The sequence below is a fragment of the Ptychodera flava genome, chromosome 10, assembly GCF_041260155.1.
Source record: "Ptychodera flava strain L36383 chromosome 10, AS_Pfla_20210202, whole genome shotgun sequence".
NCBI lineage: Eukaryota > Metazoa > Hemichordata > Enteropneusta > Ptychoderidae > Ptychodera > Ptychodera flava.
In genome coordinates, this window is record NC_091937.1 from 9,626,634 (window position 1) to 9,649,705 (window position 23,072).

Here is a 23,072-nt window from a genome sequence, read left to right on the forward strand (position 1 = left end):
TATCAAACTAGTATTGAATTTGCTAGTTTCTCCCATAGACATAGGGGCTTGGCTGTTAACACATTATGGAAACCAAACTGCTTCCATAACTCCGTGTTAATCTGATGGGCAAAACTAAAGAGTACTTTGCCACTGCTCAGTGGTAGTACAATTCAACACCATCTTACGGGGTATGTTTGTATTTATTTAACTATGAAAGGTATCCCCAGGAAAATACTTCTTTACAACAGCAGGCCTGAACACTGAGTTATTTATGTGTGGCATCTAAAGACCATGTTTCTTGATCATTCATAAAACGGGGTGAATGAAAAAAGGATCAATTTGCCCTCTGTAACAGTGTAAGTGCATCTTTACCATCTGGCAACAGAAGCAACAGCAAGGGCTAGGTGCTATTTTCCAATGGCTTTGTATTTAAACTTTTACTTTTTTTCACACAGCAGAGTAAACAGAAATCCGTTGGAACTCACCTGTTCTGAAAGTCTGTCAGTTCTTGGTTAATTTTCTCAATGTCCACTTCTACCCATGGTATGTCATAATAACCGTTGACTTTGTCAATGACATCGTTGTACAGGTTGTACAGCTTCTGCAGAAGCGCAAGCTCCCTCTTGATGCGCTGCAGGTTCGGGTACTCGGTCACGTGCAACCCAAACAGCTCTTCGCCGCCTGAGTAGGTCTGGAATTTACGCCATAGTTCATCGAAACGTGCCTGGAATAACTGCAGACGGTCGCTTGCTTCTCGTGGTACAATACCCTGTACCATGGGTCCCCTGTGCAAAAAAAAAAGTAAATGAATGAAGAATCAGTAATCACTGACAGCAACTTTTAAGATAGTATGCGCCTCGGAGACAGATATTTGGACTCTCAAATTTTTCCAGTTCTTTCTGATCCAACATTAGTGACGACTCATTTTAAAGCTCTTGATGTAAGAAAAATTTTCGCTGTCTTAGTCTTTTGAAAAATGATAATTTTATTTTTCTCCAAAGAGTTAAGGATGGCTGCTCTTTTGAATTTTAAATATGTGTAAATCTTGGGTAATTTGTTTCTCTAGTACCAAAATTTGCATGGTAACCCCCGTTTTTTTATTCTTGATTTTGAAAGAGAATGGTTGAAATATTCCTTCAGGAAAGTTTGAGCCAGAGTTTAAGTCTTTCACTTTTGAGGCGCATACTACTTTAAAGGTAGACAAGTTGTAGTCAACATAAAAGAGTATGTATCGAACACCATGAAATGTGACTTAAGGTAGAACGCATCTCAGGGACAGACATTCGGACTCTCAAACTTTTACACTTCTCTTCCGATATACTACATGTGGGGGTTCATTTTAAAGCTCTTGGTGAAAGAAAACTTTTCACCTCTTAGTTTTTCGAAATTCGAAAATTTTTATTTTTCTCTATAGAGTTAACACAGGGATGGCGGCCATTTTGAATTTCTAATATCCGTAAATCTTGGGTAATTTGTTTCTCTATTACCAAAATTTGCACGGTGACCCCCTATTTTTATTCTTGATTTTGAAAGAGAATGATTGAAAGATTCCTTGAGGAAAGTTAGAGCAAAAGTTTAAGTCTTTCACTTTCGAGGTGCATACTACCTTAAGGTAGAATGTGCCTCAAGGACAGATATTTGAACTCTCAATACTCTTTTGGTTTACCAATGGGGGAAGGGGGAGGGGGATTAATTTTGAAGCTCATGGAGTAAAGTTTTCACCACCTGATTTTTGTGAAAATCGAAAATTTCATTTTTCACCTCAGAGTGAGTGAACACATGGACAGCCGCCATTTTGAATTCAAGAGCCAATTAATATTGGGTTATTTCTTTCTCTCATACCATATCTCAGTATCCCCTGATTTTTATTCATGATTTCGAAAGGGAATGGTTCACAGTTTCCTAGCGGAAAGTTTGAACAAAAGTTTAAATCGTCCAATTATGAGGTGCATACTACCTTTAGTGGGATCAAATTTCATCAAGACCTGAGAAAACAATAATTACTGATGAAAAATAAAAAATATTAATCATATTATGAAAACTTACTTGTCATTGTAGTCATCCACAAAGAAGTGGACATCTTGTATGTAAACTTCCACGCCCTTCAATAGATCTGCTTTCATACCAGGCTGGATCTTGAGCAGGTGTGTCTGGACTTGCTGGGACTAATAACAGACACAGATACAGAAGTGTAAATATTTTTATGCTGAAGGGGACGCATATGGTAAAAAAAGTATCCCCATGATGGACAATCATGCAGTATTGTAGCAGGAACATTTTATCATACACGAATATTTCAACAATAAACCACAACCAGCGACTTTATACCACAAGATTTTGACCAGTTCACGATACATATCGTGAGCGATAACGAGTGCATATATGAAGTGAACTGGTCAAAACTGAGTGGTATACCCATTGCTGGGGTGGTTTATATCATAACAGTATATTGCAATTCTGGCGTGGAACGTTAAAAAAAAGGAAATTTTCTCTAGATAAGAGCTTGTACCCGTTACAACCGTGCGATATCTCAAAATAGCATGGTTGTTTTTACGACTCAACCAATCAGATTAACTTTATTTGTGCCATCAATATACTGGTATGATATAATTACCCAGTATACAGGGGTCAAATTTAGCAATTGAGAAAACAAGATTAAACAAGTGGAAGTGAAAAGATTGCATATAAAGGACTAAGCTACCACACATTACTTGACCGCCATAAAAAATAACACTAGAAAATCAAGATTCATAAAGTTTTCACCTGCCAGTGTTTGCAACTGGACGATGGCTTTTTATCCTACCGTATGTAGCTGACAACAGTAATTACTCTTTTTGAGTGTGAGATAAAAATTCACTTTAGGCTCTTGTGATGTTTCACAAACAGTCTTTGGTTCAGTCCCATAGTTTTGAATAGGCTGGTTGAACCCATAGATGTACAATGGGGGTGAAAGGGTCAAAAGACTGTGAGGGGAATTCAAAGTGCAGCATTTACCTGTGCAGTGAGTTTCTTCCAAGCATAGGTCAGCCCATCTACTCTCTCAGCATTGCCATCTGGGAAGGTCATCTCATATCTGTTCAGCAAGGCGTAGGACTCCTCAATGGGGCCGATGGTCATATCGATTCGTATCTCAGCTTCGCGGATTTCCCCAAGTGACGCCATGGCAGCTCTCACATCGTCCAGGTCTTTGATTGGCCGAGCCAACCTCTTCTGTAAGTTGTCAATGAAGTCGAAGATCTCCAGCATGTCTTTGCTGGCTTTGCCGTTGAGCGCTTTACCGTAGGCAAGTTTCCAGGCTCTGGCTTCCGTGATCAGAGCCATCTGTAGTTTCTCGGTTAAAAAGATGATTGCTCCAACTCGATAACTAGGCAACATCTCCTCAATGTCTGTCTCCAGAGCCTGAAAAAGTGACATGATATAGAATACAATACAATAAAACAAAATAAAACAAAATTTAACAAAACAAAATTAAATAAATTAAAATGAATAAAAAAAAATGTAAAAGATATACAAATATATAAATCAACAATATATTTCAACGGTAAGTAGACATACAGAAACAACAAAATGCTTATTAAAATGAATCAAACATATTGATTGGCTGCTGGTGTCAAAACTTGAACATTCCCTATTTTCTTTGCCAATCAGCAGTTTTGTACCTTGTAGTATTTGACTTGTGCTTCTATCTCAGTTGTCAGTGGGTTTCCTTCCATGAATTGCTTCACTTTCTCCTCAGGCTCCTGTAATTTGAGGAAAATAGAATATTTTACTTTTTTTTCCTATCATAAATCTGTATTTGCTGTAAGTTTTGATTAATGTTCCACTACTTTTGTTTGCTTGTTTGATACATTTGTTGATCTATCAATTATAATCTCGCTGAAACACAAACTATTCAACTTGTCAACAAAGACTTTATGTTGTATGTGGATAACGTCCTATGTTATTGTTGACGACTGAATTCTGATCTGTACAAGAATTCATGTAATAAAATTGTAGTAATAACATTATTCATTTTGTCGCAATGAATGAAAATACAGAAATAACAGAAATAATAAAAGAGGTTAATCTCGTCAGATATTGATATCATCATTGCATATTGTAGATTTACTGTTTAGAGCTTACATCCTCAGTTTGACTGACAGAAATCAACTTAAAATTTCACATAATCAGTTGACCCAACAAAAGGGGGCTTTGACTGACTCTGACAGCTTCCTAAGTGCTGTTGTACAGGGGAAAATACTTATTTACACACACACTTACATCCACGCACACACCGTACACACACATGCCAGGTGACGATATCAGCTTACATTGTCATATAGTCACAGAAAGCATGGAGCAAAATATGTGCCAATGGTGTAAAGAGGGGACACTTGGAGCCACTTAGAAACACAGCATACCTCATTCCAGAGTTCGGAATACTGAGTAAATTGATCCAACACTTCTTGGCATTCTGTCCGGAATGAACTGATGATGGTATTGAGGACGATGACCACTTTGATCACGTCCTTGTGTTCACTTATCAGCTTGTGCAGAGGTTTCTGGAAGTTGGTCGGGATGGCAACTTTGTCATCCTTATCATCCTTGCTTTCTTCCATCTCCTGTCAAGTCAATCATCAATTTTTTGTGTGTTAATAACAATTCTGATGCAGTGCCCTGTGAGAGACACTACCAGTGATCTCTATTCAATAAAAAGGCTATGTAAAGGGGTGGGGGTTTTACACAGCAAACCATGCATTCACAATATGTGGGTTCCACAACCAGTGAGTTGAGTGAGAAGGGAAATCCCAAGGAATGAGAAAATCTGTGTGTGATAAAAAAAACCTGTGTGTGATAAAAACCAGGACACAGTAAGTGTGGGTGGGTGGGTGGATCAGATCTTGATAGCATTCACAATACACACACAACCAAGGTGGTGCACAAACCCATTAAACTCTACAAATTAGAAAGCTAGGTTGAAATTCATTGTCATTTGGATGTAACAAGGAACATTGTTCTGAAATATAATAGCTCTACATGAAATATTTCTTGTAGGAATAAACCACGTCTAAAATAAGGTGGTAAATGATGCTACCTTACTAAAAAAGAGTTTCTTAACACTTCACACAAGTAAGAAAAATATAAATGACAAAACTGAAATATCTTCTGAAAACTAAAGATATCTTGGTCAGATTGTAGTTTTCTCTGCTCTGATACTTAGCAAATTCAGTCAAAGGAAATGTATCAGAAATTGGTGAGACTAAAACATATCTTCAGTCATAATCAAGATTAAATCTTAGGTGTCAATGCTCAGTTTAGAATTAGAGAAACAGATCTGACTAAAATTAAATGATATTCCCTATGTGAAGTTTATTGGGAAAGATTAAATTTTGATTCTCATGAATAAGACGACGGAAACTTTACCTATTAACAAAGCTGTTATTTCTTAACATGTCTAAAAATTAAATGGCAATGTGATCAAAGATAATTATGTAAAGTAGCTCATTAAAATTTGCATAAAATTTAAAGGCTTCTTTACGCTGTGTTCATTTTACATTCACATAGTAATTTCTCTACACGTGATTACCATTAACATTGCTGAAATATTCCCAATTATGGACAATCAAGAATAAGCATTATCAGGAAAATGGCAACATTAATGATGGATTTCCCCAGGTTTTACATTTCCAAAATGTGGAAAAATGCATCTAAAATGATTTAAAAACCACTTTATTACATGTTCATGACATGATGACATCACAGAGATGAGATATGAAGTCAGCTTATTGCATGGTGCAACTTAAATACTGCATTTACATGAAGGTGCTTTATGTATTGAGTAATGTTACGTTTTTAAACAGTGACAAACAATGAAATGTGTATAATACCACAACACAAATTATTTTATATGATGAGATTTACAAAACCAAATTTCACCCATTTTTGATCTCCGTTTACACACCTTCACATCGATAACAGGCTAAAGTAGTTGAAGATTGCGAACCCAATGCATATATGGGAAAAATTGAAACACAAATGTTAGTGACTTTTTCTTCTATGCATTCTTACCCATACTGAAGCGTGTATCTTTACGCCTTTACTATGCAAGCTGGCTGCTACCTTGTACTCCTATGAATACATGTGAATGACCACAGCCTCAAAACAATTGCTTTTTCTTATAAAAGCATTTTTGCGGAGCAGATATATCCCCCCTGTGCTAAAACTTATCATGAAATTTGGACAAATGCTGAAATTTGCACAATAGGGAGCATGTGAAAATATGACACTTATTACACATTATACAACATGCTAATATTTCAGTGTGTTGGACCAAATCATGCAAATAGTGCTATCGGGAAAGAAAGGTCAATGGGGCTAGAGACCGTCTGAAATAAAAAAATTAGTAACATATTTTTTTTCGAACATTGTTGTTTTCAGGTTGTTGTTAGGAGCTTAAGAAATGTGTCATTCATCTATCTGTGAATACCTGGTATTCTGCTCTCACTGATGAACCAGGTCAGTTTGCTGCAATACACTCATAAGTCAGTTCATTAACCAGTTGTCATCATCAATTCACACACTGAAATTTTTTCATTCTCGTTTTCCAGTACAGAGGGTGAATTTTGTCCCCAATGGTATTATAATATACTGAATGGTTAAAGGTAATGTATACACATACAGCATTATGTTACTACCAGAATGTTTCTTTCCACCACCGAATGATGTTCACATCAGCTGCAACGTGAAATGCTCTAATTTCTATGGCACAAATTCCTAGTACAGTTGTTTCATAATTTTGGAAATGTTCATACAAAGTCTATATTGAATTTGTTGCATATTTTGAGGATAAAAAAATCTTTACCAACATATGAACATTTTAAATAAGACCGCAGACTAAAATGGAATTTCACTATGGCATAATAACTGGAATGAAATTCCTTTCAATATTGATACTACAGGTATTGTTATTGAGATCCTTATATGAATCTTGAGTTGCTATAAATATAGATATACAGGCAAAGAAATAGAGATGTATGGCTTTACCTTTTGCAAGGCTTTTTGAATGGTGACAGTGTGTTCCCATAGCGGGATATTCTGTGCCATTTTCAGGATGGTCTGAACAGCTTTGTTCAGACTCTGTTGGATGTCCTCCAGACTGGGTCTCATGACGACTGACGGAATGGCCAAGACGATGTCTGCTTTGAAAAGCGGCACCTTGGATTCCTCCTGTTTCTCATTGCTCCTTGTGTACTTGTTGTTGACGGACTGTACCCGGCGTTTGATGGTGTCTAGAGACAGTCGTGTGCCTGCATAGGAAACAGAGCATGGTGGAGACTTCTTTCAAACAAGATTGGAATAGATGCAGCATTTAAAAAGTATGACAGATCAAAAAATACTAAAATTAGAGCAAAGTCAAGACATATCAGAGCTGTAAATCTCTGCATGTCAGAGGTCAAATTGGAGGTCAAAGTTCAAAGAGTTAAAGTGACACATAGTCACTGTCTCCAAGCATTGTTTTCATGAGTTCTGAATTATTTGTGAAGTTGGTTGTGCTGCACTCGTCGGATCCTTGAAACATTGATCATCAAAACAAGCTTTCAGCCTGTGGCTGTTTTATCAAACTACAAACATCCAGAATACAGTGAAGTACAGAGATATTATAAATGACATGCATCATGATTGACATAATTTGAGTCAAGAGCTTGTTTTTCCAAGACAACATCGAAACAGTAACTTTAGCCTCTAAGCTTCATGAAACATAAGCTTCATGAAACAAACACAATTGAGTCGAAGTTTGCTTCTTTTTTTTCAAGATGCTTTTGGTATATCGTGAATCACTCCATGAAATTATAACAAGTTTGGGTTCATTGTTAATAAAGTAAAGCGCCTTTTGAAAACCAGAATCTCCAACATTTTCTTTTTCAAGAAACCAAGGACAACAGAGTGGGTTAATATTCAGTTCTGTGGAATAAAGAGGACGATGAGTCACACACACACCAACAGCCACATGGAATGTTCAATGCTATTGCAATGAATAACGTGTTTAATGTACTATGCAGACAGCACATAGGAAAAACACTGCAATGACACATGGACTGAAGCTGTTGGAAGTGATGACTTCGGACAGACAGACAGACAGACAGACAGACAGACAGACAGATAGAGTTGAAAACTTTGTCATCCCACACATTGTGCAGACTCACATTTTATCAGAGCGTCAGTGTTTCTCTGACTAAATGTTGTCAGCATAATGTTGTAGCTGCAAGCAAGACATTCAAGGCAGCGTTGTTTTTTGTGTCTGGAGTCCGGATGGACACAGGCGTAGCTTCCGTACAGGCCTTCTTTCTCATTCTCCTTCAGGTGGCTCTTCAGGGTGTCCACCAGTTCCTGCACAGCGCCCTCAACGGCTTTGCTTTGTCTGCCGTGTAGAAAGAGAGAGAGAGGCTTGGTTTATTGGTTCTGCCACTGTGTTTAGCAGCAATGTAGACTTACATATTGCAAAACAGAGACAAAAGTTCATTTTCTCACATTTTTTTAAGGATACTTTATCAGAATGTTTGTTAAGCATATCTTATCAAGTTATTCTGTTTTGTGGACACATTTAGTGAATTTTCCTTTAATTTCAATTCCGGAAAGTTTTGATCACTCTGCTGTTTTCTTCACTTACAGCTCGACCTTTCACATTTCACAACTTCTTAAAGGGCAAAGGTCACTGAGCAGATGACACTCACCTGGCCAGCTGTTCTGAAGCTTCACTGACTGCCGCCTCTGTCAGGGACAGGAACTCAGCACACGTGATGGGGTCGTGTTCCGGCAGGTCACAAAGTGGTGTTGTGGACATGTCTTGCAGTACAGCTTCAATACGACAGTCCAGGAGATCAGCAACTTGCTTGATGAGCCTCTGCAGGAATCCCATTTCTTTGTAAATATTGACAATGTCTGTTTGGGAAAAAAAAGAAAAAGAAAAAGTGAATTAAGTTGCTGCCAATTGCACTTTTGCATAAATGTTGTTTGAGAATGTTGGAGGTGGTCAAAAATGTGTATTTGACCCTTCAATACTAATACTGTAACATGTCCATGTACCTTTGTTGGAACTTTTAATTATCACTATTATATGTAATAAAATACTTCCACAGAGAGTACATGCAGAATGCAATACACTATCACTGATGTATTACAAAGTCTTATATTTGAATTAAGACTTTTCCAAAACTGTTTTTCACGCTGTTGAAAACAATTTTATTTCTGTTCTGTTTATGAACAAAATATGTAGAGTACAGTTTACTGGAACTGGAAGGAAACTGGGACCATACACAGTAAAACTGTTGTGACACGGACAAAACTCAAAGTACACCCTTTGCAAAGAGTGTCTATGTGATTGTTTACAGTATGCATTTGGAATATTGAGAGGGTAAATATGTCAGTTTAAGGTAGAACGCATCTCGGGGACAGACATTCGAACTCTCACACTTTTACAGTTCTCTTCTGATATACTACTTGTGGGGGTTCATTTCAAAGCTCTTGGTGAAAGAAAACTTTTCACACGGCTTAGTTTTAGAAATTCGAATATTTTTATTTTTCGCCATAGAGTTAACACAGGGATGGTGGCCATTTTGAATTTCTAATATCGGTAAATCTTGGGTTATTTGTTTCTCTAGCACCAAAATTTGCACGGTGACCCCTATTTTTATTCTTGATTTTGAAAGAGAATGATTGAAAGATTCCTTGAGGAAAGTTAGAGCAAGAGTTTAAGTCTTGCACTTTCGAGGTGCATATTACCTTAAGGTAGGTAGTCAACGCCTCGAAAATTAAAGACCTTAACTTTTGCTCAAACTTTCCTCGAGCAAACTTTTAACCTCTTTTTCAAATTAAAGAAGAGAATTCATGGGTCACCAATATTTTGCATGAAAAGTGGTCGCCATCCCTGTGTTGTCTCATTTGGGGGGGGGGGGGAATATAAAATTCCTGATTTTCACAAAAAACCAAGCTGGTGAGAACTTTATTTACTACATAAGCTTCAAAATGAGCCCCCAGCAAGTGGTAGGCCAAAAGAATATTGTAAAAGTTTTGAGAGTCCGAGTATCTGTCGCCGACGCACATTCAACCGTAACAAGTGTACAGTTTGTTGCAGAGCAGTTGTTGCTACTTACATTGGTCAATTGTAAGGGATGACCAGTTGAGAGCTGTAATTCCAGGCTTGAGGGCGTCTTCTACCCTATCTCTGTATGGCTTCATCAGCGGAAGCAATACAGATGGAATAGTGCCCACAATCCGATCATACTCACTAAGCACTTCAACCAATCTGCAGTTTAAAAAAACACATGAACGGTTTCAAACACTTGAAAAAATGCTGAGTATGTCTTGAACTTCAAACAATTGTCATGAAAATTACACAACACCCTGGCAACGTGACTATCACGATCAGTTTAGGCAAGTCTGAATATAAAAAATTTTGTGAGAATTTGATAGAATTTTTACAATATAAAGAATATTTTGGTGATTGAAAACAAGAAAAATATACATAGTAGTGAAACAGGTACCAGTAACCCTATTGACTGCAACTTTGTTTCCATTTATGAATTCACTGCTTGATTTCAACGGGGCAAATTTCATAGATTCATAGTTCACCATGGGACAAAGACAATAGGGTGACACTGAGTCACAAAACCATATAAAGCATTGCAAAATTAAAACACTTGGATGACAAAATGACTCTTTGTGTATACAGCAAACAGCTTTATCTCTGTTTCCATTATCACATGCTAAATCTAACTAGCTGAATGTCACAGTCATGCCTTGGAGACTGTATATGTACACACCACTAAATCACAGTTCAGATTTCATTTTGAAATATCTGCTGTGCAAACATGTATCAGTTGTGTAAACTCCAAACATCTTATATCACAAATGTATCATAATATTTGCAGGGGAAGTTCAAATACTTTTGTCATGAGGTTTTCACACTTAAAAACTTTTATGTCGGGAACGGAGGAGGAGTTTGAGGTCAAGTGCAATAAATTTTGCTTGCCATGTGTGTGTACAGTCATCATCCGTTGATCCCTAAGCAGTAGACAATCGACACAGGTACTTAACACAGGTTTCAGCTACCTGCGTGTTAATTGCAATCTTCTACTTACGCAACATGGTTTTGTTTGATTTCATCTTCCTTCATACACATAACCACAGCAGCTTCAGGTATCTCCAGGTTCATCTTTCGCAGGTATTTAGCCTCCGCAATCAGCTCCAGGATTTGGGGGTCAAAGTTGACAAAGAGGTCCTTCGTCTCCGGGTGTCTGACCAGGAGAGAGGAGTTCATGCCAGACTTGGCAGTTTCCACTGCCCGATACCAGCCTCTATGGTAAAGCATCTGTCAGTTGACAAAAAACACACCAGTCACAAAAATACCCATGGAAAACAAAGTAGTGAATCCATTAGTATGCTTTGAGGGTAAATAAGTTTAAATATTTTCAGAAAAATATGAAAAATCCCCTTTGACTGGCATTTATTCGGTGACCATCAATAACTACCACCACCCAACTCTTCCTCCACTTTTCTTTGTAACTTAAAAAAATATGGTTGAAGGGTAAAAATGTTATCAAATATATGTTCTTATTGTATCTCACTGCACTCTCTGATAGTGCCTGTTGTTTATGAACAGAAATACTGAACTCTGTAATCACATTTCCAAGCATTTCCTGTCATTTTGGTGAAAAAGATAATATACAAAGGTTAACATAAAATTGTAAGCTTTTTTGTTGAAAGTTGTACACCTTTAATTCTTATCTTGATTACAGACATTTTTTAAATGACTTTGATCTCATCAATCTCACATAGTAGCTCACCTCAAACTCCATGAGAACTGCAGCCATTTTGTTGAAGTTTTTGATTATTCTCTTGGCCTCTGGCGTCTGAAACCAATCAATCAATAAAACAATATGAAATCAGCTTTCATGTACAACAAGAAATGTACACTCTTTGTGACACCTTCTCTATACACACATTTTTCAAACATCCCACAATGCTGACATCCTGCTTAGGTTAACGGCGAATGCTTGAGTTTTTTATCATCCGAAGGAACAGCTGCAGAATCCTGGGGCCCAATCTTCATTGTGAAAACAACTTATTCTTAGGCTTTATAAAGCATCTTGACCCCCTAGTATTACAGTGATTTGTATAATCGCTAAGTGCAGGTCACACATTCTTCAATCTTACCTGACCTTACTTTCTCGCTACATTTCACACGAAAGTACAACCTATTGCCTCCCTACGTCATGACCACCTGTTAGTCAACACATAGGGTAACACCACTGACCTAGGTAGTCAAACTGTATTGGGATACTGGGGATTAAGCTAAGGGGTACTATAAAGTGGTAACCATGGCAATGCCTACCCTGAGCACTTCTTGTTTCTTCTTGAACACTTTCATGGGGGCATCTATCTTCCTGTACAGTTGTCTAGCCCAGGTGATCTTGCCGGCAACTGGTGGAATGTTTCTCGGTAATGGGGGATCTTCTTTGCACTTCTGGTAGAGCTTGCGCACTGTTTCCAGGTCTTTCCCGTAGTTACTCAACACTCTCATGTATTTTTCATGCAGGTTGAGGTTGCAGCCCTTGATCCTCTCAAATTTGCTGAGGAGTTCCAGTGCTTTTTCAGTCTGGCAATGGGGAAGGGTTGACTTTGTTAGCCACAAGTTTTGAATGAAAAGTTGTGTGATGAAATTAGAAAAGTCTGCCTGGCTGAAATATAATACTACATGCATAAGACTGTTCAGACTTGATAGGTCACGTTGCAAAGCGGGAACTTTAAAATCACTTTCAAAAATGGTTTCTGAAGAAAACAAAGACATGCTTGCTATATACTGTAATTGCAAAAATATGGAATTAGCTGGTATGAATGCTGATAATCCACCATGACAGAATAAACATTGTTGGGATTTACAGTGATAACTTTCAGGCACAGCACAGGTAACAACACTTTTGGGATAATACTGCCCTCAACAATCAAAAGAACCTATCCTTTTGTTTTTCCATCAACTATTTCACAACTATTTAGTAAAGTTGTGTAAATTTACTTACAGATAGGGATCGTTCAAACCAAGAGTCTACAAAGTTCTGCAACTGGTTCTGCAGACTGTCAATCTGTGATCGGAACTCTATATAATCCTGGTCAAACTGTGGAAAGAAAACAAAAGATACAGCTGAAGGTCAGTGTTGGGATTTTTGAACCCTATGTTTGAGTGGTATTAGACAATCAACAAAATTCTGAATCTGAATAAAGTCTTATGTGCCCGTTGTTCTCAGGATTTGTAAAATGCAAGTGAGTAACACTTTCTTGTTCCATGACTGAAGTATATGAATGAATGAATAATGAAAATTAAAGCTGTGATTCTTTATTATTTTGTCAATTGCATTTAAGGTAATATGCACCTCGAAAGTGAAAGACTAAAATTTTCCTCCAACTTTCGTAAATTGAAGTTTCAGCCATACTCTTACCAAAGCAAGAATAAAAATCAGGGGTCACCGTGCAAAGTTGGTACTAGAGAGACAAATAACTTGCGATTTCTCGATATTTGAAATCAAAATGGCCGCCATCCCTGTGTTGACTCTATGGGAAAAAATAAAATTTTCGATTTTCGAAAAACTAAGACAGTGAAAACTTTTCTTTCGCCAAGAGCTTCAAAATGAGCCCGCACAAGTGGTAGATCAGAAGAAAATTGATAAAATTTGACGCCCAAATTTCTGTCCCTGAGGCGCGTTCTACCTTAATTGAGCCTCACAACAATAGACATTGCATGACCCCCCTTTGTGACTTTACATCCTGGCATTTTTGTTGGTATATTTCATGTGTTTGAAAATTCAGACTTTTCTCTCAGAAAAATGTTGAAAATTGGCATACTTCATATCAAAAGAAGTACATGGATGTAAGGTCATGTGGGGTCACAAAAATGGCCCACTGTGTCATCCAATGCTCTGTTTCCATTTCTGCAAATTGTACTAATGAGCAGTGTACAAGTAAGCAAATTTACTGATGAGTCATTTTAAACAGAAAACATTCGTTGGCCTAAAATTTAGTATTATGCACATTATGAAGCCAGAACCATACACCTGGCGACCGGACTCGAAAACAGTTTTCCATGCAGGATAAAATTCACTGTACCTCTCCCTTCCTGTGGTCCAGTACATCATAGTTCTTCTTCTTGTAAGTGCCGACAATGCCTTGGAATCTGACACTGATGGATTCTATTCCTTCTATCTTAATGTCAGATAAACCAGACAGGTTCTCCATGGTGTTCACCATGTCAGCAATACGCTCAAGACGTTTGCAGAAGGTATCAAACTTGCCAAAGATGTAGTTCTCACTGAAAAACCAAACCGATACAGATGTCATTGTAGCTTGTCTTGGGAGTAAAACATGCTGGCTGACATATATGAAGTATAGATCTTCATGTAAAATATCATATTATAGCAAAACAAATGGATGTTGTGTAGCATTGGAAGATCAGTACATCAGTACGTGGACAAATTCGAGTGTGAGGGCAGTCACTCCCTGAACACATAAACCTCTGCATTTCTCACCTACTACTTTAGGCTGGGGTTACGGATAGAGTTAGGTACATGTCCAGTGGGTAAGTGGGAAAGTGTGGGGATAACGGTCCCAGAACATATATTTTGTTTACAGAACACATCTCTGATATTCACTGGAACTATGTCTCCAATGAAAGGAATCCACACTAAATGGTTTTATATTGAGAAATTCAAAGTAGTTTTAAAAGCCACAGACTGAAATAATTAAAGCAGTTCTCTGATTTACCTCAATGCAGGTATATTATATATCTAGTTCTGATAATTCTACCATTCTTCACAAGTTGAAATCTGCTACAATCTTTGACAAGACTGAGAGACACTTGGCATATACTCAACAACTTTACAAATCTATACAACCCTAAGGGGTTCACCTGCTTCACAAAGCTATGGGAGGGTTCCCTAATGGAACATGACTGCTCTCACGAGGAAAGGCATGGCCCAGCACTCTTCAGGTATCCTCGATTCTTACCTAAATTCAAACTGTCTTTCGTTTGGATTTTGCTTCAGCTTCTCTTTGGTTTTCTGGAAGTGCTTCTGGTATTCCTCGTTCAAGAAAATGCACTGATTGAGTCTCTTGAGCAGCTCTGGTCTCTCATGCTCCCAGATCTTGCTCACCCCGTCCAGGATGTACGCCTTGCAGGTGGTGATCATCTGGTTGGTCACTTTTACAAAGAGTGAGGTCATGCGCTCGGAAGTGTTGTAGTATTGGGAGATACTGTAGATCATGCGTATTGCGTTCATCAAGCTTGGTAACAAATCCACCAGTGTGGCCTGGATATTAAACAATCAAACAAAACATTTCAATTTATAATACATCATTTTAACATAGCTCTTCTGAGAATGAAAACTGTACACATGGAACAGAACAGGCATCCTTTACCCTTGAGTGCCAAAGTCAATTTTTGTCGTCTTTACAAAATATAACCCATACAAATTTTTCAGATCCAGACATTTTTTTCCAGATTTTTCCCAAAACCATGATCAAAATTGTAGCCAATGAAAAGTTATTTCTATTTGGTCCAAAATTATACAAACAATTACAGAAAAATCCACAAACATTGGTAATGTTGCACTAAAATTTTGGTGGGAAAAATTACAGCATTCAAAGGGTTAAAAGAGTGGTGTCCAGAAAGAAAGATTTCTCTGTATGTATACCAATTGCTGTTTCCTGTAATCTACCATATATCATTTTAAAATATTTGTTTTTTGCATCAATATTATCATTATTAGACTGGACACTTTGCTTAACCTTTGACAAGGCTCCAAGCAGAAGAGAAATTCATTAAAAGTCTACAACATTTAATCAAACAGAGTAGTGTTTACACTTAATCACACTGAGTTTTGTTTGTGGTCATAATGTTGACAGCCATTTAAACCGATAACCAAACAGAGCAAATTGCTTTTGTTTCAGTTTTTCAAACATAAACATCTGAATAAGGGAAACATCAATTATTATTAATTTCTTAATAACAGAACACGGACTTGCAGAATACAATTTTCAAAGACATCAACTTGATTTCTGCACACATTGTTGAACCTTTCAGACTTCCTAATTTTCCTTATCTGCTAAACACGAAGAGATTATACTAAACCTGGATAAGAAAAGTGTGAAATTACGCATCCATCTCAGTGTTTTATCAAAGGCAATAATTTCAAAACTGATTTCAGATGAGAATGATACTCACAGGATCACTTTTGACTAGAGGTCCAAAGAATTTATCCAATGTGTAGAGATATTTCACGTTGTCCTTGGCTTCGTTGGCTGCATCTGTTATGCGACCATCCTGTATTTGAAAAGAAGTCAAACAAGATCTGTTATGTGACTATATGTATTTGGTGAGAAACTCAATTTAATGTATCAAGCCCATACATTTTAACTGCAATGTGTGTTTTATGTTCATTCAGAGCATATTGCTTGGATCACTAAAGCAGTTTTAATATTGTGAATTATCAATAATTCTATTTTTCTAGACTGGTCAAGCTACGGTTGATCTTCATAAAATTCAATATCTCATTAAATACATTATAGATCTAAAATGCAAATATTTATTTCTAGAATATACGTGTCACTCATGGTAACGAGCTGAAAATAATCAAAATAATTTCTGCTTTACTTTTAGCCTACCTTGTACAATAGAGACATCATCATTAGTTGGGAGAATACAGACATTTGCAAATTAATAAAAGGATCTCTATAATCTTTATATTGTAAGTTACTAAGTTATCCACATGTCTTTTGGAACATCTATACATTTCTGTGGTGCATGAACCAGGGACAGAGAAAGAAAATCTAAAATGGTCTCACCAGTTCTTTCCAATGCTTGAGCACTTTGGACTTTGCGGCGTGCAGAACGCCGACCACAGCCTTACAACGAGAGCTCTTGATCTGTTCTAACAGACTGTTAAACTTAGCGGTCCTCTTTTTCCAATGATCCAACTCTGCAGCTGGTCCAATGTCATCAGCCTCTTTCCTCATCTGTTCACTCTCAGCCAATACTTGTTCTATCTGCTTGGACCACACAAGAATCAACTCCTCCAGCTTCTCAACCGTATCTGGACTTGATGCTGCCATGGATCAGACAAAACATGAGAGGTACGAATTGAAAGTTAGATCAAAATAATTTATCTGTAGTTGGCTCTACCTGTAAGTGACATTTCAAAAAAATATGCAATAGGAAATTACTGTAAATACAATAGGAAATTATTGTAAAATTATAAAAATAGCAACATTTTTCTATCTACATCTATGTGAAGTATCATTAACATGTACATTCTTCATAAGAAGCTGTAGTGAAGGAAAAAATATACATTTGGAGATCATTGCATCGTTTAGGAATAAAAATATACCAAAGTCAAATGAAATCATTGCATTCAATCTTAAAAACCTTCCCTAATACAAGTTTGAAAGTGCAAAATATACTTTGAACTTCAAAAAACACGATAAATTGTAGATGAAATAGGTTGTTTGAAGTTTACACTGATGGCTCCTGAACAACAAATATTATGAAACAAACTCTGAGAGGAGTGATTAAGAAAATTATATCTATACACGGTTTCTATGACGTTGATGTGTCATTAACCGGTTGTTGTTGCAAATTTGCACTTGATGACCAAAATATAGCTACTTACTCCCACTAAACATAATGGGTTCATAATGGGTTTCCTATGTCATTTGTATGTTTTTATTATCCATGACCCGTCAGGAATATGTTACACCCCATCTGAATGCTAGCCACCCACTTCAAAGAGCCTATATCTTTACCTGCTGACTGGTAGTCGCTGGGTGTTCGTAACCCATCCAACAAGGATTCCAAGTTTTCGTGTTCAGATAACTGCACACGACCGTCCATGTTGGTGCGAGCTCCGCTCAGACTTGCAACAAATTTGTCCAACTGTTCCAAGAAGTCTCCGATCTGGGCGTTGTTACTCAGTTTGCCCCAGCTCTGCAAAAGGTAGGATTAAGAGAAACAGAATGTATGATGGAGCCTGCAAGCGTACAAGCTGTTCACTAAACTTTTACTTATACTGGAAAAAAATAATCACCAAAGTAACAGAAGCAACACAGATGCTGGCAAGCAGGTTAAGTTTTGTTAATGTTTAATCAAGACAACTACTGCAAATGAAGGAATCATGTGGTGATGGCGTGTTTCCATACACACAAATGACATACTGACTTCATGTTAAGACAGATGACATAATCACGAACAGCTTTCAATTAAGCTACCACATGGGTGCATGATGCGGCATCTTTTGAAAGACAAATGACAGAGTGATTGTCAATATTTCACTATTTCTCTATAAAACAAGGAATAACCCATTTTTATGGTGTTTTAATTGTTTTACTTTACTCACATCCATTGCCTTGATGGCAGGGACAATGATGCCGGAGAGATACTTCTCGCATCCTTGCAGAATCCTGCCGTTGGTGGCGTCGATGTATCCAAAGTTGATGTCTTGCGCGATGTTCTGTATCTGAATGGCCTTGTTCGTAGTCCGGATAAAGAAGTAGCACATGCCATTGAGACCTTCAGAGGATCCCGTGGTCAGGAAAAGCCTCTTTTGCATGGGTGCGTTGCCAACACTGGATGTTTCTGCAATCGGAGGATAAAGCAATCAATCAATAATTAGCAAATTGATTAACTAATTTGATAAAATTTCAAGCAAATTGATATGGAAATACATCATACAAACTGATTATTGGTTTAAAGGTTGATCGATTATCGAATCATGTCACTTGACAGAATCATGTAAATCAAATGACTGATTGATTAACTGTGGTTGGCTGATAGTGTTCACATGATCAAAATACAGGCTGGTGATTGGTAAATTACTGAGATGGACACCAAGACACCCAGTGGGTATGATACATCATGTAATCATGCTTGATTCTCACCTGTTCTTGAAATCATGGCTTCTCGTCCCGCTGTCTCTTGATAGTAAAACATCAATTTACGTGGCCCATCAGCGGCAAAGAACTCTTCAATCAGGTCAAACTGAAGACAAAGAAATAAAAGAAATAAAATAAGCTACACTGATGTAGATTTAATACCAAGTAAATGGAATGTATTCACTCTTCCTGGCACAAGTATTAACTGTTACGAAAGCTAGACCACAACACAGAATAAATCTAGACTTTTGTCAATCCAAGTTCTTTAGCTGTGACCCTAGGAAAATGATGTGTTGAAATAATGGTTCAGTAATGTGAAAGGATTATATCACCTTGAAAATATATAAAACATACAATTCTGACGATGCAAATGAGTCGTTCTTAATACAAATAACATACATACCATTCAATGATATATGTCATTGTACAATAAATTATAAATTTTCATGTATAGTATATAAATACACATGATAAATGGTTTCAGAAAAATCATAATCGACCCTTGGCAATACTGTATGGAATACACTCCCCGTACCTTGTCGTCTCCTAGGAGAAAATCTTCAACTTGTGTTACTTCAATGCCAATGCTGTGAGCCAGCTGTGGACAAAACAATACAGCAATGTGGTTACAGTTTGCAGTTGATGAGTTCGATGTGGATAAAATAGAGGAAATGGGAAATAGGTCAGGGGTTAAGGCCCATTAGCTGTAACTTTTGATTGAGTTTTCAATATTTTTGTTTTGTATTAAAAGTCGATTGCAAGTTCTTGTTCTACTCCCTAAGGTATGTTGAAACATCCACAATTTAATTTGTCAACACAGCATAGATCTACTTAGTGTGAAATGCACTTTTATTGTTCACATTTGAATTCTAGCCTTGACTAGAATTCACTTGTCAATAATAACGATGCAGTTTGAGAACATATGTACAGGCTGTCTTGACATGCTCAATACTGTGTATCTCCATATGATTTGGGGCGTAGAACAAATAACTGTAGTTGATATTAAACACAAAACTAGAGTGACTTAATTATCAAACGTTGAAGCTACCGACCCTAAATGAACTGATAGCTGTCATGGGGACCAAAAGGGACCGTTTCATGGAAGAAGAAAATGAAGACAACGGTAGAGAGTGTTGATGATAAACTTACCTTATCAAACAGGAACTGATGTCTTGCATCCATCTGTAAGAAATCAAATACAAAGTCAATAAGATGATTATTGACTTTCATTTTCAAGGACTGCATGTCCACACATTTTCATCAAAGGCCAAACGGTAATTTTTTGTAAAGGGTGCTGCATTGAATGAAAGATTTGTCTGGAGAGCATTGTTCTTGAAATACGATACTGTCTAGCTGCTGTGTTGAAAATCTTGGTAGCATCATAAAATTTACACACCCCAGACATTAATGAGCAAATTAAATGATAAAAATCAATTAGTAATGCAAATAATTTTATAAATATGATCATTCATATATTATATGTTGTTTCTAAAAACATCCTGTTTATGACATTGTACCTGTAGTTGCTAGGGGAGGGTAACGAGTGTTTGTCATGACGTAATGACCATGCTACCACAGCATAAACAGCAACACACTGTGTTTCATGGTGGAATGGTCAAATAATTACTCTACACCGCTTGACTGAGAGTTGAAGCTGTAACTATTGATGATTTTTTTCAGTATTTTTGTGCATGTCAATTGCAAGGTCTTGTACTGTTTCGCAAAGCATGTTAAAATACCTACTATTTAGCTTGTCAACACAGCATCTATACCTGTAAAATGCACTGTTATTGTTCACATTTGAATTCCAGTCTGGACCAGAATTCACTTGTCAACGATAATAATGCAGTTTACAAATGTACAGGCTGAGTTGACAAGCTGAATACTGTGTATCTCAACATGCTTTTGGGAGTAGAACAAGAAACTGTAGCTGACAGTACAGTAAACTCAAATACAGTGAAAAAAGTCATCAATAGTTACAGCCTCTGGGCCTTTAACCCTTTCACCACCATGGTTTGTCCCAAATCCATTGTTTTCTATGGTGATCTTGGACCTGTATACAGGGAACTGGGGGTGAAAGGGTTAAACTTTCACAGAAAAGCAACTGAACTAATATAACACATGTATGGATCTTACCATAGCCATGTTGTTACTATACTCTGCGGTTAATGGTCTAACCTCATCATAATCTACAGGTGTCTCCAATATAACATCCGCCGCATCCATATTTCCCTCTCACTTCAAAAAATATCAATTTGGCACAATTTTTTTTTCACGAAAAAACGGGAGGGGTGCGAGACTTGAAACTACATGTAACTAGAACTGACTCTCAAACAAGAGGAGTACTAAACCGCTATCTTCGGGTAAGTAGGATTTCTTGAGTCGCCGAGTCATGTTGTCAGATCAGCGGACTGAGCAGTAAGCCAGCAGTAGAGAGGAATCTTGTGAGACTGGAGTTGGTCAAGATGGCAAATGGGTGAATTTTTTTTTTTCACCTGTCACCCAACGCAAAACAAAATCACTTGGGGTCTATTTGGCAGGTTTAATGAAACAGCTGAAAACAGGATACTGTCAGTTACCATGCAAGACTGAACTTTTTGTTCACTTTGTCAAGAATATTTATTAGCAAAAGGGTATTTACTAGTCGCTAATGAATGCTAAACTCATTAGCTTTGTTCTTTTTCATAGCTTTTTCCTTCTTAAAACATATTAGATTGTGCTTTTTAGGGGGAAGGGAATTTCTCAGCGTGTGGCTTTGCACACAAAACAGCTGCATCAAGAAATAATTTCAATCTACCCTGTACAGTTACTGCCTAATGGGTCATTGTCCTGTTTGGTAAATTTTCAAACTTCACAACACACTCACTCAATTTTTTTTACATTTTCTTTTTGTGAAAAATCACGGAAAAAGAAAAATATTCAAAATTCCTTCACTTTTTCACATCAAATATTTTTTTCATCAGTGGCATTGTGCATTACAGGGTTGTAGCTGTATATGGAGTTAATGTCTTTCATCAGTTGCCAATTGGCGGCTTACAAGTGAGTTGTCAAAAGAGCTGTAAAACCTTTGACAGTTTTCATAAATATTTCAAAGTTGAAGGAAATTTGATAACATTTGAACAAACATTGTGCGAGCTCCAATGTAAGCGCGGAGTTCTACTATGTCTAGACACGCATAGTTTAATAATGTGAATTTTCATGCAGATTGCGAACTTTTTTCGTCTACAATTTTTAAAGGAAATGCTAATGATACAAGATGAGAAATCATGCTTCTGCCAATCAAATTCTTATAAATAGCTGACTTTGTGACTGCCGTCCAGGCACACTCATTAATCAATTCTGATTACAGAATTCATTTTCTTAACAAGGTAGTACTAATGATGTTTTCCCCCTTTTCAGCTGATGATATATTTTCTCTGTCAGACAGGTTTCATTAGAGTGGTCGAGCACCCAGTCCACATTCAATCACTCACACTGATGTCCATGAAGGCTAATGGAACAAAAATCACTCCAGGAACGCAACCATGCTGGTTGATGTTTACAATGGTTGCCAAGGAGATCGCTACACCTGAAGGACGGAAAAACATCTGTTCCCTTTCAAAAGCCGTTTCACTTTCCTTTCATAGTGAACACTGGATGATATTTTCTTTACATCTGCATGCAATCAAAAGTAGGTATTTACATAAAAGTTTAAAAATCTTTCTTTTCGACAGTGAATGTGATCCATCTATGTGAATAATTATTTTTTAATTCGTCACATTTTCAACATTCATCAACAGCGTAAAATTCAAGGTACAGATTTTAATCTGATTTTCAAACAGCAATTGATACTGACCGAACATCCACTGGTATGGATGAAAATTTTTGATACACTTCTTTTGACGCTCTCACGGCTTTGATGAACGTCATAAGGGAAGAGAGATTCACAGGTAATCGCCTTCTTTACAGAAAGCTCATGATACCTTTAAGGGTCTAGACATTTGAATAAATTCAATATTCCTAGCATTGTGTACTTTCTGTCTGGCTCTATCCAATTCAACATACAGGAGAAACTAAACTCTATTATTAGAAAAAAACGTCAATTAACTTTTTTCAAAAAGTTAACAAGCTAGTTTTGTTGAGAGGCAGTAAATCTTTGA

General features: G+C 37.1%; 1 protein-coding gene across 1 annotated transcript in view; it reads right to left on the bottom strand.

Moving 5' to 3' along the window:
* The window catches only part of LOC139141933 (dynein axonemal heavy chain 5-like), an 89,905-nt gene that overhangs the window by 47,629 nt on the left and 19,204 nt on the right, over positions 1–23,072 (bottom strand). Inside the window, 23 exon segments of the mRNA XM_070711698.1 lie at positions 468–767; positions 2,029–2,147; positions 2,977–3,381; positions 3,642–3,722; positions 4,383–4,583; positions 6,031–6,090; positions 7,006–7,268; positions 8,166–8,380; positions 8,694–8,901; positions 10,113–10,264; positions 11,100–11,329; positions 11,805–11,870; positions 12,353–12,616; positions 13,038–13,133; positions 14,119–14,320; positions 15,016–15,317; positions 16,232–16,330; positions 16,852–17,111; positions 17,809–17,989; positions 18,399–18,637; positions 18,940–19,039; positions 19,469–19,531; positions 20,083–20,115. Coding sequence (XP_070567799.1) covers positions 468–767; positions 2,029–2,147; positions 2,977–3,381; positions 3,642–3,722; positions 4,383–4,583; positions 6,031–6,090; positions 7,006–7,268; positions 8,166–8,380; positions 8,694–8,901; positions 10,113–10,264; positions 11,100–11,329; positions 11,805–11,870; positions 12,353–12,616; positions 13,038–13,133; positions 14,119–14,320; positions 15,016–15,317; positions 16,232–16,330; positions 16,852–17,111; positions 17,809–17,989; positions 18,399–18,637; positions 18,940–19,039; positions 19,469–19,531; positions 20,083–20,115 — 4,139 coding nt within the window.